General features: G+C 40.7%; 1 protein-coding gene and 1 pseudogene across 6 annotated transcripts in view; one reads left to right on the top strand and one right to left on the bottom strand.

Annotated features, from left to right (window-relative positions):
- CHD2 (chromodomain helicase DNA binding protein 2) overlaps nucleotides 1–15,961 on the top strand; it is a 112,092-nt gene that overhangs the window by 13,426 nt on the left and 82,705 nt on the right. For 4 of the 6 annotated variants that reach the window (XM_061394299.1, XM_061394301.1, XM_061394303.1 and 1 more), the window contains exons 3-5: nucleotides 5,498–5,729; nucleotides 9,675–9,761; nucleotides 11,368–11,429. In XM_061394299.1, coding sequence (XP_061250283.1) covers nucleotides 5,498–5,729; nucleotides 9,675–9,761; nucleotides 11,368–11,429 — 381 coding nt within the window. Of the gene's footprint in view, nucleotides 1–969; nucleotides 1,068–5,497; nucleotides 5,730–9,674; nucleotides 9,762–11,367; nucleotides 11,430–15,961 lie in introns of all 6 variants that reach the window. The other 2 variants (XM_061394302.1, XM_061394298.1) reach the window with 1 other exon arrangement.
- LOC133234122 (adenosine 5'-monophosphoramidase HINT1-like) lies at nucleotides 283–5,517 on the bottom strand (annotated as a pseudogene).

Here is a 15,961-nt window from a genome sequence, read left to right as displayed (position 1 = left end):
TTTTCCACCTCTTGCACACATATGATGATTTATTTAGGTTATATACCCACTGATCAAATCACATGACTCATACGCGTATTTTTTATCTCAACTGGATAACACAAAATATGTTTCCAAAGCTTCTGCTGATTACTTCTCCAGTAATCATATATGAGTACTATTTTCCCTACTTTCTCATCATCCTTTAACGTTACCAGACTTTTTAATTTCTGCAGAGCAGATGACTGTAAATTTAATGTGTTGTAATTACACTTCCCAAGTTACTAGTGAGGCCTGATTACCTTTTTTTTTTTTTTTAATGTTTATTGGCTTCTGCTGTTTGGTTTTTTGTAATTGCATGTTCATTTCCTTTGCCCAGTTTTTTACTGGAATTTTCTTTGCTACGTAATTCTTCCTACCTTGTATGTGTAAATGCTTTGTTGTGTGTACATTGAAATTTCTGTCTCTTGTCTTTGAACCTGACTTAAAATGTAGCTTATTCTTCAGAATCATGGGACTTGAACCAGAGGTGGAGGAGGTCTTAAAGATAGGATTCAACTTGTTAGAGGAACTATATCTAGTGTTTTTTATTACGAATAAGAAACTTGTGACTTAATGATCCCTGCCTTTCTATCCTCTTATGACACAAAGGAGTGATTGAGAAGGACTTGTCCTGCACGCCTTTGAAATGGTTCTGGCCTTGGTCTCTTGCTGGGTGGTTTAATAATCTCTTTAACTGATTATGACAGGGACAGAAATACCACTTAGAGGTTAATACTGTGGATTTCATAATTGAGACTGGGGATGGGGTTGACATAGACACATTCTTGGGCGAGAACTCTTCTGTAAAATGAGGGTGCGGATTAGAGGAGAATGTTAATGTGACGCAGAAGTGCTCTGTAAATTGCTAGTTATTTTATTATTGATAGTACATAGTCTGGAAGTAAGCTTTATGGAATTCCAGTGTAGATTGCTTTGTGTTTTTACTAGATTTTCCTTTCACCACCACCAACCAGAAAACCAAGCTCTGCCAAGCAACTCGGCCATTTTGTAAGTTTAGGAAAAACAACCCAGCAAGTGCTGAAATGGTAAGTTCGTGGGCAGAGACGCGCAGGCTTGCTCTTCAGTCAAGTGTTGCTGTGCTGCCCTCGTGTGGTCATTGCTAAAGTGGTGATTGAAAAGGGAACAGCTTGCTTTCACAGTCGAGTTGTAAAGACACACTGAATCTCTGTGTTTTTGCCAGCTTGAAAGGGATTTTCAAGAGTTATCAAATCTTTTTTAGCAGTGAATGACAGGAAGTGTTAAGCTTTTTTAAATAAGTATTTTTCTATTGGAGTCCAACAGTTCCCAGTTTTGACTTCAGTCCCCTGTATGTATTTATGCATTGTGTTTCCATTGTTGTGGTTGTTCAATCAAAAATTACAGAACTTGTCTGCAACTTAGGTTTTGTGTAATTTTTAGGTAAACTTATTTTTCATGAGAATTCTGTATGTATGGTGGATAATCATTCTCAAGTTCCATTTTTCATTGCCTTATAGCTAGCTATTAATGCCATTGGAAATCAGGTAATTTTATGACTTTAATTTAGGTGAAAGCTTAGTTAAAAGACTACTTACCCTCTAACTTGATTTGTCCTTTTTTCTAGTCTTGTGGACTTTACATATCTCCTACTCTAAGCATCTCAGCCTACAGTTTAATATTGATAGTATTTTGTATTATCATTAGGCATTAACAGTGAATCTTCATAATATTTCAGGAAATTTCATGTCCTTGGAATTAATAATTAGGTCATCAGTATCTTAAATGTGGAGATATTTATAGTTTTTTCCTAAATATTCTTTTTCTAATTTTATATTTAGGAACTTGTCCTCCTAGAAGTAGTATGCAAATTAATTGTTATATCTTTATTAAGGCTTATTTTAACCCCCCCCCCAAATATTATTTTAGGTCGCTTAAATCTGACTTGTTTCAGAAATGATTTAAAAAAAAACAAAACCCTTGGTCTTACTCTCATTCATATCTTAAGTTCATTTTGTGTAGGATTGGGGATTTTTACACCCCTTGCCTTGAATTTGACTCTCGGTTGAATTTATTATGAACAATTTGAAAGACTAAAAAGATTGATACATAGCGAACGGCTATGAACTCAACCACTCAGCCTCAGTCCTAAAACCTGTCCATATCATTTTCTGATTACATCTGCCTCCCTTTACCCCCAGAAGTAAATACAGTTGAAAATTCATGTTATGTCTTGGGTTTGACTTTCAGAGTTAACTGTTTTTGAGGGCTTCCTGTGTAGCTCAACTGGTAAGGAATCTGCCTGCAATACAGGAGACCCCAGTTTGATTCCTGGGTCAGGAAGTGCCCCTGGAGAAGGCATAGGCTACCGACTCGGGTATTCTTGGGTGTCCCTGGTGGCTCAGCTGGTAAAGAATCCGCCTGCAATTCGGGAGACCTGGTTTCAGTCCCTGGGTTGGGAAGAACCCCTGGAGGAGGACATGGCAACTCCTGGAGAATACATCTGTCTCCCTTAACCCCCATAAGTAAATACGGTTGTAAATTTGATGTTTTCTCTTGGATTTGACTTTTAGAGTTACTATTTTTATTTTTAAATTGCACAAGTAAGTAATTCATGAAATTCTCAAGGTACTTCAAATAACCCACCCCATAGAGTAAACCAGTGTTAGCAGTTTGGTGATTAAAATGATTTTATGCACGTAGCTATGTTTTACCTAAAAGGTGTTGTATGCCTGCTCACATTTCCAGAGGTCACTTTCCTACACAAACACAAATATAGAGCTGCACATGAGGCATATATACAAAAACAGTTTTGTTAAAGTGCACAGTTTTAAAATCTAAATATTTTGCTCAGGAATACAGAGATATGGAAGTATATCAATGATATTTGTAGCTTATTAGTTAAGAGAACAGTTTAAAAATTATGTAAATGTCCCTTTAATAAGGGAGCAGTTTAAATATGTATTCATCCTGTGAAGCCATTCAAAGAGAAGGAGGTATTCATGGACACAGGTGTACCCTGATGTGGGAACTGGTATCAAATTGTCTCTATCATGCATGTTGGCAGTGACTAATGGCATGGGTTGCAAGAGGGCGCAGGCCTGAGATGATCTATGGTGGAGACCCACACCAGGAGGGCCAGAGCCTGCACTTTGTAACTGGTCACTTCCTCGTGTTCCTTCTCGCTTGCTGAGCACCTTCTGAGTGGTCACAGGTGGAGAAGAAGTGAGTTGAGATGGTTAGTCACCTGGACTAGTTAACTTGACAGTGCCAAGGACCCAGGAGTCAGTAAGTGTGGTGGGGCCTTGAAGGTACTGAGTCACCATTACAGGGTTCAGGTTGATTGGCTGAGTCTCTAGGACTTTGAACTCCTGTGGTGAAATAAAACATGAGCTTTTTAGAGCCACACTTCAGGTGGAATTTCTGCCTCACTCCCCCCCAGCACTCTCACCCTCCGCACGAGGGTGGTAAAAGTGTTGCGCTGGTGGATATATAAGTTAAACAGACATGTAAGGTACTCGGCATCTATTACATGATCAGACAAATGATAAGTCGCTTTCCCCTTCTGCTCCCTTTCCCAAGGTAGACACTCGCCCACTCCCTGTGTTCTCATTGCTTCCTCGTGTCAACTGAAGTCCCTCTGACTGTATTTTGCTTGCTGTGGGTCACACGGGATATTTGGGTCAATGCCCCATCCCTGTGTACTGTCCTGTTCATTCTCTGGACACATCTGTCAAATGGTAGCACTTCGTTTCTGGTTTGGAAGAGAGTGGTGGTAGATAAACAGCCTCGCTCTTATTAAAACACCCTTTCTGATTTTCCTGCCGCGTGTCTTTGTCTTCTGGTCGCTACACCTGAGGTCCTTTGTGTTGGCACTGCTTTAGGTTCTGGGTTGTTGCCTGCTTCCTTCTCTGCCCTGCCTCTCCTAAATGAATAGAGGGTTTCTAAGCAGAAGAGCTGGGGGAGCTCTCCACCTTTTTTTTTTCCTGTAGAGTCCATCACATTTAGGTCTCTTCTCTATAGTGTCCTCATTCCTGCCACCATGCCCCTGGCTCTCTTTTTAACATTGAAGAACATGCCTTCTGTTTTATTTTTTGGTGTGACTTCTGCTGTCGTTCACCTGTTGCGCTTTCCTGGGGGGGGCTTGGAATGATGAAGTTGGGGTTGTGTGGGAGTCCAGTGGCAGTCTTTATTGGACTAGACTCTTTGTTTATCCTTTTCTTTTAAGTCTACCAGGTCTGGGACTCACCTGCAGGAAATTTCAGGGCAGGAGATCTGGTTTGGGGTTACTGTGTATATGTTTTTAATTTGCACCTGTTTTTGAGAGCCATTGATTGGATAGTTGGAACGATTGCATTTTTACTGTTTGAGTGACTCTGCCTTGGTTTTGTTTTGTTCTGTGTTGTTTGCTTTTTTGTTTGTTCCTTTTGTTTTGATTTTGTCTTTGTCTTAAGGAGGGAGGGGCTGAATAATGAACAAATAAGACTTAGTGGATTCAGACAGATGTACCTGGTTTCAAACACTACCTGCGTCATCAAGAATTATTCAACTACTTTTATTTTATTTTCAGGCTATGCAGCAATATCTTTTATTATGTATGGGTTTTTAAAATTATTTTTGCAATATCTCCATACACAGGCCAAAAAAAAAAAATTGTTTAGCATATTGGAACTTGCAAACCTGATCACTGCATAGAGAAGGCAAAATTATCCCTATAGCACACTTAACCAGGAGGCCAGTTCATCTGCCGACCTCCAAGAACATGGAGAAGAACCTGATAGACAGACTGGCCCCCATCTGAACCTTCATTCACCACCATTTTGATAGCCCTTCTTCAGGCCCAGATCAGCAGCACATTTCTTGGCGACAATCATCAAATGCCCAAGAAGACTTGCATCATCATCATCTGCTGCAGAAATCTGGGATGTATGTTTCTTGGGTATCACCAGAAAATGTGTTGGTGCTTGAGGGGAAATGTCATGGAAAGCAAGACACTGGGCATCCTCATAAATGATTTTGGCTGGGATTTCCTTGCGATTGATCTTATTGAAGATGGTGTCGCCGCCAGGCCGGGCGACCTGAGCCTTGGCGATCTCATCTGCCATCTCTGCCTCCCTCCCGTGCGGCCGGCTGGGGAGAAGGCTAGGAGGAGGGAGGTTAACTACTTTTAAGCTTCAGTTTTTCTTCATCTGAGTGAAGGACAAAATAATATCCCCCGTTTTATTTTATTTTTTCAAAGAGCTAATCTATATAAATTATGTGGCGTATGGCATCATGTAAGTAAATCAGGAAATGGTAGCTGTCAGGTGTCAGGGATGTTGAGAATGGCACTAGTGACATTATTTGCAAATAATATAAAAGTATGTTTGAAAATTTTGATCTCGTATTACCAAATTACTATCTGCTGTCATATTAATGCTAGGATTTTTCTTTTAAAACCGATTTATGTGGCAGTTCTTAAATTTTTTTTTTAATCTTTTTTTTTTTTTTTTTAATTAAGTCATTCAGCATCTGAAGAAGCTTCGGGTTCAGACTCAGGCAGCCAGTCGGAGAGTGAGCAGGGCAGCGATCCAGGAAGTGGCCATGGCAGTGAGTCAAATAGTAGTTCTGAATCTTCGGAGAGTCAGTCGGAATCTGAGAGTGAATCGGCAGGTTCCAAGTCCCAGCCAGTTCTTCCAGAAGCCAAAGAGAAACCAGCCTCTAAGAAGGAACGGATAGCTGATGTGAAGAAGGTATCGGTCTTGCTTACAGTACAAGTGTGCCGCGAGCCTGGACCAGAGCGCAGGCCCCTGCGTTCCTGTGGGAAGCTCCTTAGTGTGTCTTGATAATGAAAATTCATCTGCAGCTGCCTTTTCTAATAATACACTGTCTCTGGATCTAAATGGGGACTGCTCTCTGCTCTACTAGTTAAGACACAGGGCTATGAGGAAAATATTAATAATTACATGAACCATCATATAGGGCAGAGAGACATTTTGTTGTTTTGATTTTTAGCATTTAAAAAAGATGGTTTCATATATATATATATATTTTTTTTAGCACAATAGTAATACAAGAGAAAATCATTGACAGATGACTGTGAAATGCAGTTGTAGTTTGATGGATGATTCCAGTCCAAGAATAAGGGATGTTTTATTTTATTGAAGAATAGAAGGAGAAGTACTCCTCACAGAAAAGAAATTATCTTTACCTAGGCAATGTAGATATTCTTCGCCTAGCAGAAGAATTTTCCAGCAGAGAATGCAAAAAGGTGAAAATTGAGTTGCGTAGAATTTTCTCACTGATGTCCAAACTTTTGGATGCATTCCTTTTGGGGAAAAATAATGACTTGGTCTAGGTAGTCATGAGATGCAGCTGATCTTTTGAAATTCTAATTTGAGAGAATTAAGTTTAGAATCACTAGAAATATTTAAAAATTGCTTTTAGAAATTTAAAAAGGTCTTATGCGGAAAGCTTTATGAGAAATCAGTTTTTCCTCTAAGATACAAATCTGTGTCTGCACACAAGAGATCTTCCCTGGAGGACAAACAATTTTAAATTGCCTACAAGTTCTGTAGAATAGCTTCAGCAATCCTGAAATTAAAAAAACAAAGTGGCTTTTAACTGTTGGCAGAATTGAGATTAACTGTTATTTCAGTTCTTCTGTTCCCAGTATAGTCATTGCTTAAGGTTAAATGGCCCTGAAGGATTGGTGGGAGGTTGGGGAATGCTGGTGGTGGTGTAGTGTTAGGGACAGGGAAATGAAAACTCCTTCTTAGCTAACTCGTCACCAGAGAAGGGACTTTCAGACACTCAAGGATTGTGCTGTGTTGCCTGCCTCAGTATGTGGAGGCCCTTCACAAGAGACATGTCAGGTGGTGACTTATTCCAGAGAGACCCTGTGTATGGAAGGTACCACTTACGGTATCTTGTCTGAGTGTCATTCAGCTCAGAAATTAACCTGCAGAAGGCCTTGCTTGGCTATTTTTTTAAACTTTTTTCTGAACAGTGAAGAGTTCTTTACTTGCAGAGAGTAAAGAAAGCCACAGAAACCACGACTTGCACGGGGTGTTTAAAACTTTACTAAAGTCATGTTGACTGGGATTCTGGGAATCAACTGTAAGGCCAAATGTCTATGTGTGTGTGTAATATACATATATATATGTAAAACTTAATTTAAGGAGAGACTGGATTAAGATTGCATGTCACAACGGAAGTACAGGTTTAGGCAGAAATATTAAAGTTAAGGTGATCGATTTTAAGAAGTTAATAGATGGATGTACTAGCCAGTTAGAATGATTAGGTTATGACTTTAATAATTATTCTGAAACGAGCTTCTAAAGAACCGCTCTTTGTTTTCTGTACACTCTTCTTTTTCACATGGTAGTTTTTATTGAAGAGTTGATTAGGTATCACTAGCCCTCAAAAGGGAGAAGGCACTGGCACCCCACTCCAGTACTCTTGCCTGGAAAATCCCATGGATGGAGGAGCCTGGTAGGCTGCAGTCCATGAAGTCGCTAGGGGTTGAACATGACTGAGCAACTTCACTTTCACTTTTCAGTTTCATGCATTGGAGAAGGAAATGGAACCCACTCCAGTGTTCTTGCCTGGAGAATCCCAGGGACGGGGGAGCCTGGTGGGCTGCCATCTCTGGGGTTGCACAGAGTCGGACAAGACTGATGCGACTTAGCAGCAGTAGCTGCTGCAGCCCTCAAAAGGACAGATGGGAACACAAGATGATTTTAGGATGTACACATTACAGTGTGTGTTGTAGTAAAGTCCCAACAGGTGAGCCTGAATGCCTCAGATTTTAAAATGGTAAAACTAATTAATGTAGTACCATTCCCAGTTAGTAAACACTAATTCCTGTGGAGCCACTTCATAGCTCTCAGGTTGAAGAAAGGGTGGATGTGGGTTGATTGGCAGGGCTGGAGCAAAGCTCTTGCTGCCTCCCTTTCTCTGCCCCACTGGTTCGAGTTGTGGACATTGGCTGCCTTTTTTGCCTTTATTTCCTGCCGCTTGATTGTTACTAATTCTTGGTTGGATCTTTTGTCCTCTGACTCATTATTCTAAGGTTAAGGATTCTTCCCTTGTGTAAACTGAGGACACTGACCTACGTGGTTATATGGCTTCTCGTTCTGAAATGCCTATTCCTAGAACAGCATGCTTGTTATCTTTGGAGGGGTTGTTTTTCTTCGGCTTTCCTGGGATTTTTTTTTTTTTAAAGGTACTGTTGATTATGTCCTCCCTTGACTTTGTGACATATTGTGTTCCTGAATCGTCTTTCATCATTTTTGTCTTTTTAGGGATCCACTTTCCACACATTTCATGATGAGCCACAGCCCGAGGCTTCTCTTGCCTCACTCCAAATATTTTCATGACCTTAGCTGCCTCCCGTATTTCAATGGCAAATCCAGCTTTCTAATCTTGGCTTTCAAGCATCTCTTCTAAATGTTTAGCCCTGTTGTGCATCTTCACTTCAGTGTTCCACAATCTTTTAAATTCATTTTGCCTATAGGTGATTGATTTCATTAAAAGAACACACAACATGGGCCTCCCTCATAGCTGAGTTGGTAAAGAATCCGCCTGCGATGCAGGAGACCGCAGTTTGATTCCTGGGTTGGGAAGATCCCCTGGAGAAGGGAAAGGCTACCCACTCCAATATTTTTGGGCTTCCCTTGTGGCTCAGCTGGTAAAGGATCCTCCTGCAATGTGGGAGACCTGGGTTCGATCCCTGGATTGGGAAGATCCCCTGGAGAAGGGAAAGGCTACCCACTCCAGTATTCTGGCCTGGAGAATCCCATGGACTATATGTATAGTCCAGGGGGTAGCAAAGAGTCGGACACAACTGAATGACTTTCACTTCACTTCACTCACACACAACATACTTATTAGCCATACCTGTGGGAAGAATAGAGGCTGGGGGTTAGACGAATCCTTAGAGCAGCAGGGAGAAAAGGGAGGCCTTTTGTATTTTTCCTTTTGGTTTGTTAATTTGAGTCTTTTAAAGTGAAAGAAGGTTTATTTGTGGAGATACACACTCCACAGAAAGACTGTAGGCATAGAAAGACTGGAGGCCATCTTGGAAGGCCGGAGAGGCCAAAATCAGGTCTTAAAGGCAAAGGGTAAATACTGTTAGTAACATGAAGTGTGCTGGAGCAGGGGCGCCAGTGGGTCTTGTTCTGAGAACTTAAAGCTGAATGTTGGAAATAGTGAATTTTGACTGTATCTGGCATGTTGCACATCCTGAGGAATTTTTAAATATACACAAGTAAACTGATTCTTACTTAACAAAAAGTTGGTGGTGGGGTTCTATTGATTTTATTTGAGTTTCTCAGATGAGTCTTAGGCAGTCAAAGCTGAAACTGAAAGCATTAGGGACTTAAAATTCATAAGTAAATATTTTTTTAGTGGAAGCGGTTGTTCTCTTACGTCTCCATATTATTCAACTGTAAGTTTATATTTTGACAATGGGTAAGCAACGTACTTTCTAGTTTAATAGCCATGGAGTGATGAAGAGGCATTGTCACAACTTTAATGAGTTCTAGGGTAATTGCTTTATTCTTTTTAAAGATGGTCCTTTATTGTCTCATTAAACAAATTTGAATTCACTTAAATTGAAATATATGTTCCAATAATGTAAATAGTAAATGGGGATCAAGAAAAAAAGATTGATGTGTAGTCTGTTAATTTTACAGATGTGGGAAGAATATCCTGATGTTTATGGGGTCAGGCGGTCAAACCGAAGCAGACAAGAACCATCACGATTTAATATTAAGGAGGAGGTAAGAAAAAACAATGTTTTAAGGGAATATGATCACACTCCTTATCTTACCTCATCCTTTCTGACTCTGGTTTGTATTACCATGAACTTCAGGCATGGGAGTTAAGTGACTGGAAAGCAAGTTTTTTAAACCTAATTCAGCTGGAAAAGCCACATGTGGCTTTAAAAAAAAACTACCAGAAGATCAAGTCATAGTGTGTGCTTTAGTGGAGTGTTATATAAAACTGCCCTTGAAGTTTTGTTTGTTTGTTTCTCATAGTGCAGTTGATTATAGCAAGAAGTTTACTTTTTAAAGCATGGAGTTTGTAAATTCTAGATTTTGTTAACTGGGTCACCAAGCAACGGTGACAGTGAAAGTAGTTTCAGATTTTCTGCTGAGAAGGGAGCGTGTGCCTAAGTGATTATTTTACCTAAATTGTTAAAATTCGGTTTCCGAGTTCATTTTAATGTGCAATATGAATGCCTATTTACTTTCTGAGATTGAATAGATTGATGATTTTAAAAACTAGTGTTATATATTGGATTTTGTTGTCTGTATAGAATCAGACCTTTCCTCAGTTTGTGTGAAGTTTTTGGGGAAATCCTCTGTTTTAACTCTGTGTTAGGTTTATAGACTACATTCTGAAGAGGTGTTCTTTGGTCTCTCAGTGAAATGTCCCCTCTGCATTCTTTGGAGGACTTTGCTGTTCTTAACTATGTAACGTCCCACTGGTAACAGTTAAATATTAGTAGCCAAAGGTTAATGAGTTTGGGGCAGTAAGTATACTTTAAAAATGTGATTGACCATAACACACGCACAGCATTTGTAGTGTTTTATTTTGAGTGACCTCTCAGCTGGTTAACCTTAGTTAGCTTTCTTTTTCCATGTTTGTTACAGCCAAGCACATGGTGTATATACCTTTTCCCTTTTGTATATAAATTAACACATTGTTGATAGGTCACAGGACCAACAGAAATGGGAGTATCTTGCCGATTTGTTTTAACACGTGGGGAAAAGAATTGTTCAGATGTCCGTGACTGTAATCGCTTGCTCTGCTGCTATCAGCAGAGTACTGCTGGCTCATGACTGAACAAGTGCTTTATTGAGTCTGAAATGAAACAGGTTCTTAGTCACCGCCTTTAAAGGCACACTTAATGTTGTGTGGCATTTTTGTGCCAGACATTCTATATCAGCACCCAGTGTGGTCGCCATTAGACACGGGTCTTTTAAAATGTGTATTAGGTGAAATTAGGTAAAATGAAAAGTCCATTCCTAAGTGACACCAGCCACATTTCAGGGGCTCAGCCACGTGTGACTGCTGGCTGCTCAGTGGGCCACTGCAGATACAGGATGTTTCCTTCATCACAAAATTTTATTAGACTATGTTCTCTTAGAAGTCCAGCTGAAACAAATACTTCTTGGTGTTACAGGTAACTCAGCAGTAAGAGACAAATTAATTTTAAAAATGAAAGAGTGAACACCACCAAACAGAGGCTTAGGTGTCTTTCTGCCTGAAAGCTCATATTGAGTAATGTTGCATTGAGTAGATTGTGGAACCGGGGTTCGTGTTGTCCCTGAGAACTGTGAACTAAAGTCTGTGATCTTTTTCCCCCCTCACACCCTGAAGGCAAGTAGCGGGTCTGAGAGTGGGAGCCCAAAGAGAAGAGGCCAGAGGCAGCTGAAAAAACAGTAAGTCTCCCCTGGGGTGGTCCTGCCTGGGGAGTCGGAGCTTGCGGCTGTCTCTGGGCCCGCACTGTGTCTGCAGTGCGCCCTGGGCCCCAGAGCCCGCTTCTGTCTCTGCTGTCTTGGCTTCCTGTCTGTCTGAGTCTGCTGCAGCAGCAGTGGCATTTGAACATTGGGCTGCTTTTCAGGGCACACCACAGCTATTCCATCTGATTTGCCCTATCAGCCCCATTATTTTTTTTTTCTTAAAAATGTGCACAAATCCCAAACATACAGGCATTTGGTGTTCTGTTCCAGTTAAGCAAGGAACACATGTAGACTGGCTGTTTTTCCTGTTGATTTGTTCTCTGTGTAGGTGTGATAAAATTATACTGATTGGACACCCATTTTAATATGAAATACCTTATTGTGTCAGTGTAGTTTTACTGTTGGCAGTTCATAAGCAAGAAAATTTTAATTCACGAGGTTAATGTGAAATTCCTTTATGATATGGATTATATATTTGTTATTGTCAAACTTTAAAAACTCTACTTAATGGTAAAAAAAAATTGACTTTTTTTTGAGAAATAATTAAATCTTTATGGGGTGGAATGTATGAACCCCTTTGACAAACTGAATTCTACAGCTTGTCTTCTCAGAAAAATACTCAAAACCCTGCACACAAATTCAGGGGTTTCTCATGGTAAACGGCTGTCCTTGGCTCTTGTTGAGAGTCTCAGTTATATCTTCTCTGTTTTAAAGTATTGTAATCCTTAACTTGGGCTTCCCTAGAAACTCAGCTGGTAAAGAATCCGCCTGCAGTGCAGAAGACCCCAGTTCAGTTCCTGGGTCAGGAAGATCCCTTGGACAAGGGATAGGCTACCTGCTCCAGTATTCATGGGCTTCCCTGGTGGCTCAGACAGTAAAGAATCCAGAATCCATCTGCAATGCGGGAGACCTGGGTTTGAGCCCTGGGTTGGGAAGATCCCCTGGAGGAGGGCATGGCAACCCATTCCAGTATTTTGGCCTGGAGAATTCCACGGACAGAGGAGCCTGGTGGGCTATACAGTCCATTGGGTCGCAAAGAGTCAGACATGACTGAGTGACTAAGCACAGCATAATTCTTAAGTATTTGGCCAGAGGCACAGTAACGTGAGTCTTTAAATTTCCCCATCTCTAAAATAGGGTAATACTTATTCTGGTAACTTAACACAGTTATTAGAAACTGTGGTCAGAAAAGTCATAGTGTTTAATTTTGCCCTGCCCAGAGGGCATGCAATTTCCATTTGTGCTTTAAATATTTCATTAGAGTTGCAGAAATGATGACTGTAGGCAAGCCCCTGCTTCGTGGCAGCTCAGAAGGCTCTATCCCCATCCCAGGGCCTGCTTAGGAGATCTCAGTTTCCCAGGCTAAAGGCTTCAGAGGCTTTTTGGGAAGTCCATGCATGTGTGTTTTCCTCCACCATCTGGCTACATTCTGCTGGTCCATTGGTGGGAATCTAAATGTTCTGTACTTGAAAACCTGAACTCCTAATTTTTTTGGGCCACTGTGCATGTGGGATCTTAGTTCCCTGACCAGGGATTGAACCTTTCATCACTGGAGTGGGAGCACAGAGTCTTGACCATTGAACCACTAGGGGAAGTCCCTGAACACCTCATTTATGTAGCTTTATTTGGGTGTAAGAATCCCTCCAGCTTTCAGCCCCTGTGTAATACATCAGACTTGCTATTTTGACTGATTTCTGTATTTGCTTTTCCCTCTCCTTTCAATCCTGAGAGCTCTCCAAAGTAGGCAGCTCTCAGAGGCCCTTGTGACTGTTCTTTGCCCGAGTAGAACCTTTCCACTTCTTGTCGGGGAGAGGGAGAGGGGGTGTCTTCTGTGAGGCTGCTTGTCTACTTCTGGGCTCTTCCTTAGGAACTTACGTAAGCAGAGGTTCTCCTCATGCCTGTTTGGTTGGGCCCTGGGCTGGCCTCCTGCCATGCCCTCCTCTGGGCAGCTGGAGGGCACTGGGGTTTGTGGAGAGCTCTTCTCCCGAGTCAGTTTAGTTAGTAACATAGATTAGGGGAGGTCCTGCAGGTGCTGAGACTCAGGTCACGAGAGGCGGCACTGCCGGGCCCTCTGTGGTCTCAGCAAGGGCGACAACCTAGTGTGTGGGCACATGGGCTTCAGAACTGAGCGAGACGCGCTCAGAGGAGTGGACATTGTGAAATATTAGCACGGGGCAGTGTTTTTCCAAAACACTGCAGATTGTCTCACAGATTTTAAAGTTTTTAAAAGGAACCATTTTTTAAACTTTTTTGGGGGGATTAATTTCAAAGAGTTGAAAAATTTTAAGGGTAAGAGCAGTACAAGGAATCCTGTATACTGAGATTCACCACTGTGTACCGTTTTTGCCCCATTTGCTTTATCATTGTGAGAGTTCTCTTTATATATATTTATGTATACACACAAGGTAATATTTTTTCTGAGCCATTTCAGACTAAGATTCATACAGCATGGTCTTTAACCCCTAAATACTAAGTGTGTGTTTTCTAAGAATAAGGATATTCTCTTTTGTAAGCAAAATACAATTTTAAGGTAAATAGATTTAACATTGGTACAATACCGTTGTCTAATTTGGATTCCAATTTGGTCATTCAACTCAACAATGTCATTTATAATATTTTTCTACCCACAGTACAGAATCCAGTCTCAGGTTAAATATTGTATTAGATGTCAGCTTTCATTAGTCTGGAGCACTTTCACAGACTTTATTTGCTTTTGTGACATTGACACTTTAAGGACTACAGTCTTAGAAGGGACTAACTCTGCTGGAGTCATGTGATTAGCATTTTAAAAGCTTAGAGGAGGAAAACATTCTTTTAATTAATTGGCAATTCTTTATGGTCCAACTCTCACATCCGTACATGATTACTGAAAAAACCATAGCTTTGACTCTGTGGACCTTTGTTGTCAGAGAGATGTCTCTGCTTTTTAATACTGTCTAGGTTTGTCATAGCTTTTCTTCCAGAGAGCAAGCATCTTTTAATTTCACGGCTGCAGTCACTGTCCACAGTGATTTTGGAGCCCAAGAAAAAAAAATCTGTCGCTGCTTCCACCTATTTCCCATCTATTTGCCGTGAAGTGTTGGGAGTGGATGCTCAATGTTGAATGTTGAGTTTTAAGCCAGCTTTTTCACTCTATTTTACCTTCATTAAGAAGCTCTTTAGTTCCTTTTTGCTTTTTGCCATTAGAGTGGTATCATCTGCATATCTGAGGTTGTTGATATTTCTCCCCACAGTCTTGATTCCAGCTTGTGATTAATCTGGTCTGGATTTCTCATGATGTACTCTGCATAGAAGTTAGATAAGCAGGGTGACAACATATAACCAACACACTCCTTTCCCAAGTTTGAACCAGTCCGTTGTTCCATGTCTAGTTCTAACTTGCTTCTTGACCTGCATAGAGGTTTTGCAGGAGGTAGGTAAGGCAGTCCCTATTCATGCTGTCCTAATTTGTGAAATGTTGGGTAGGATTTCTGCTGACTCATTGCAGTCCCAGTAGTGTTCAGCTCCACTGAACAGTGGTTCCAGAACCCTCTTTTCCACCTGGAATTTAAAAAATGATTTTATCTGTAATCATTTGAAGTTATTCTCCTGAGATTATAGTTGAGATTATAGTTGTTTCTTCCTTTCCAGTGCAGTAAAGTGGAAGTCTGTCACAGTCCTGTGACACAGCAGAAGAGAGTCCTTGTTAGAACAGATTTATCCTCTTCATTGAGACTTGCTTTTGAACACCATCCTCTTTGGGAAAATCGACTGAAAATCAGTGATGTTAAAGCAGTTAGTTCCCTGTTTTCCTTATCTGCCTTCTAAAGTGGAGGAGAAAGGAGTTCCCTTCTTTGAGCTCTTAAAGACAGTTAATTAGGAAGCCTCAGTGGCTCTTGGCCAAATTTTAGGCCTATTTTATTTTAAAATGGCTTTTGTTCATTCCCTTCTTTATAGTTGTTTAGATTCGATTTTTCCCAGTAAAGAAAAAAGGAATCCACTTTTTCCCAGTAAAGAAAGAAAACCATACCTAGTTAACTTGCATTCTGACTTTTTCCTATCTATTTATATGGCCTTGAGGCCTCAGTGGTCAAATCTTGGTATTTTTTTCCCCCAGTTCCCAAAATTTTGGCCAAAGTTCTATTGAGTCCCATTTAGGGAATCCCACTGGTGGCTTCTTAGAACTGGATCTGGCAATTCAAGTCTCCTTTAACATGGAAAATATTTCAATCATGATCCTATATTTGAGACTTCTCTTTGTAGCCCAGCTTATAATATGGCTTAGTCAGGGAGTCTTCCTCCTACAGTCTACATTATTTGAGAAGCCAGCAAACTCTAGGGGTGGACGTTGGTTTCACCTGTTGGAGAGCCAGGGTTGGGGCAGTAATCTGTTAGTAATTGATTGCCCTTTTCACTTCACCACTTAGACAGAATTAACAGTATTGCTGGTCCTAACTTGCCCCCTCCCCCACCATTCTTGAAAATTAAAATGAAATTTGAAATAATCCACCAATTTCAGATACATATATATA

Source organism: Bos javanicus, chromosome 21 (assembly GCF_032452875.1).
Source record: "Bos javanicus breed banteng chromosome 21, ARS-OSU_banteng_1.0, whole genome shotgun sequence".
Classification (NCBI taxonomy): domain Eukaryota; kingdom Metazoa; phylum Chordata; class Mammalia; order Artiodactyla; family Bovidae; genus Bos; species Bos javanicus.
This window is presented reverse-complemented; position numbering and strand designations above follow the sequence as displayed.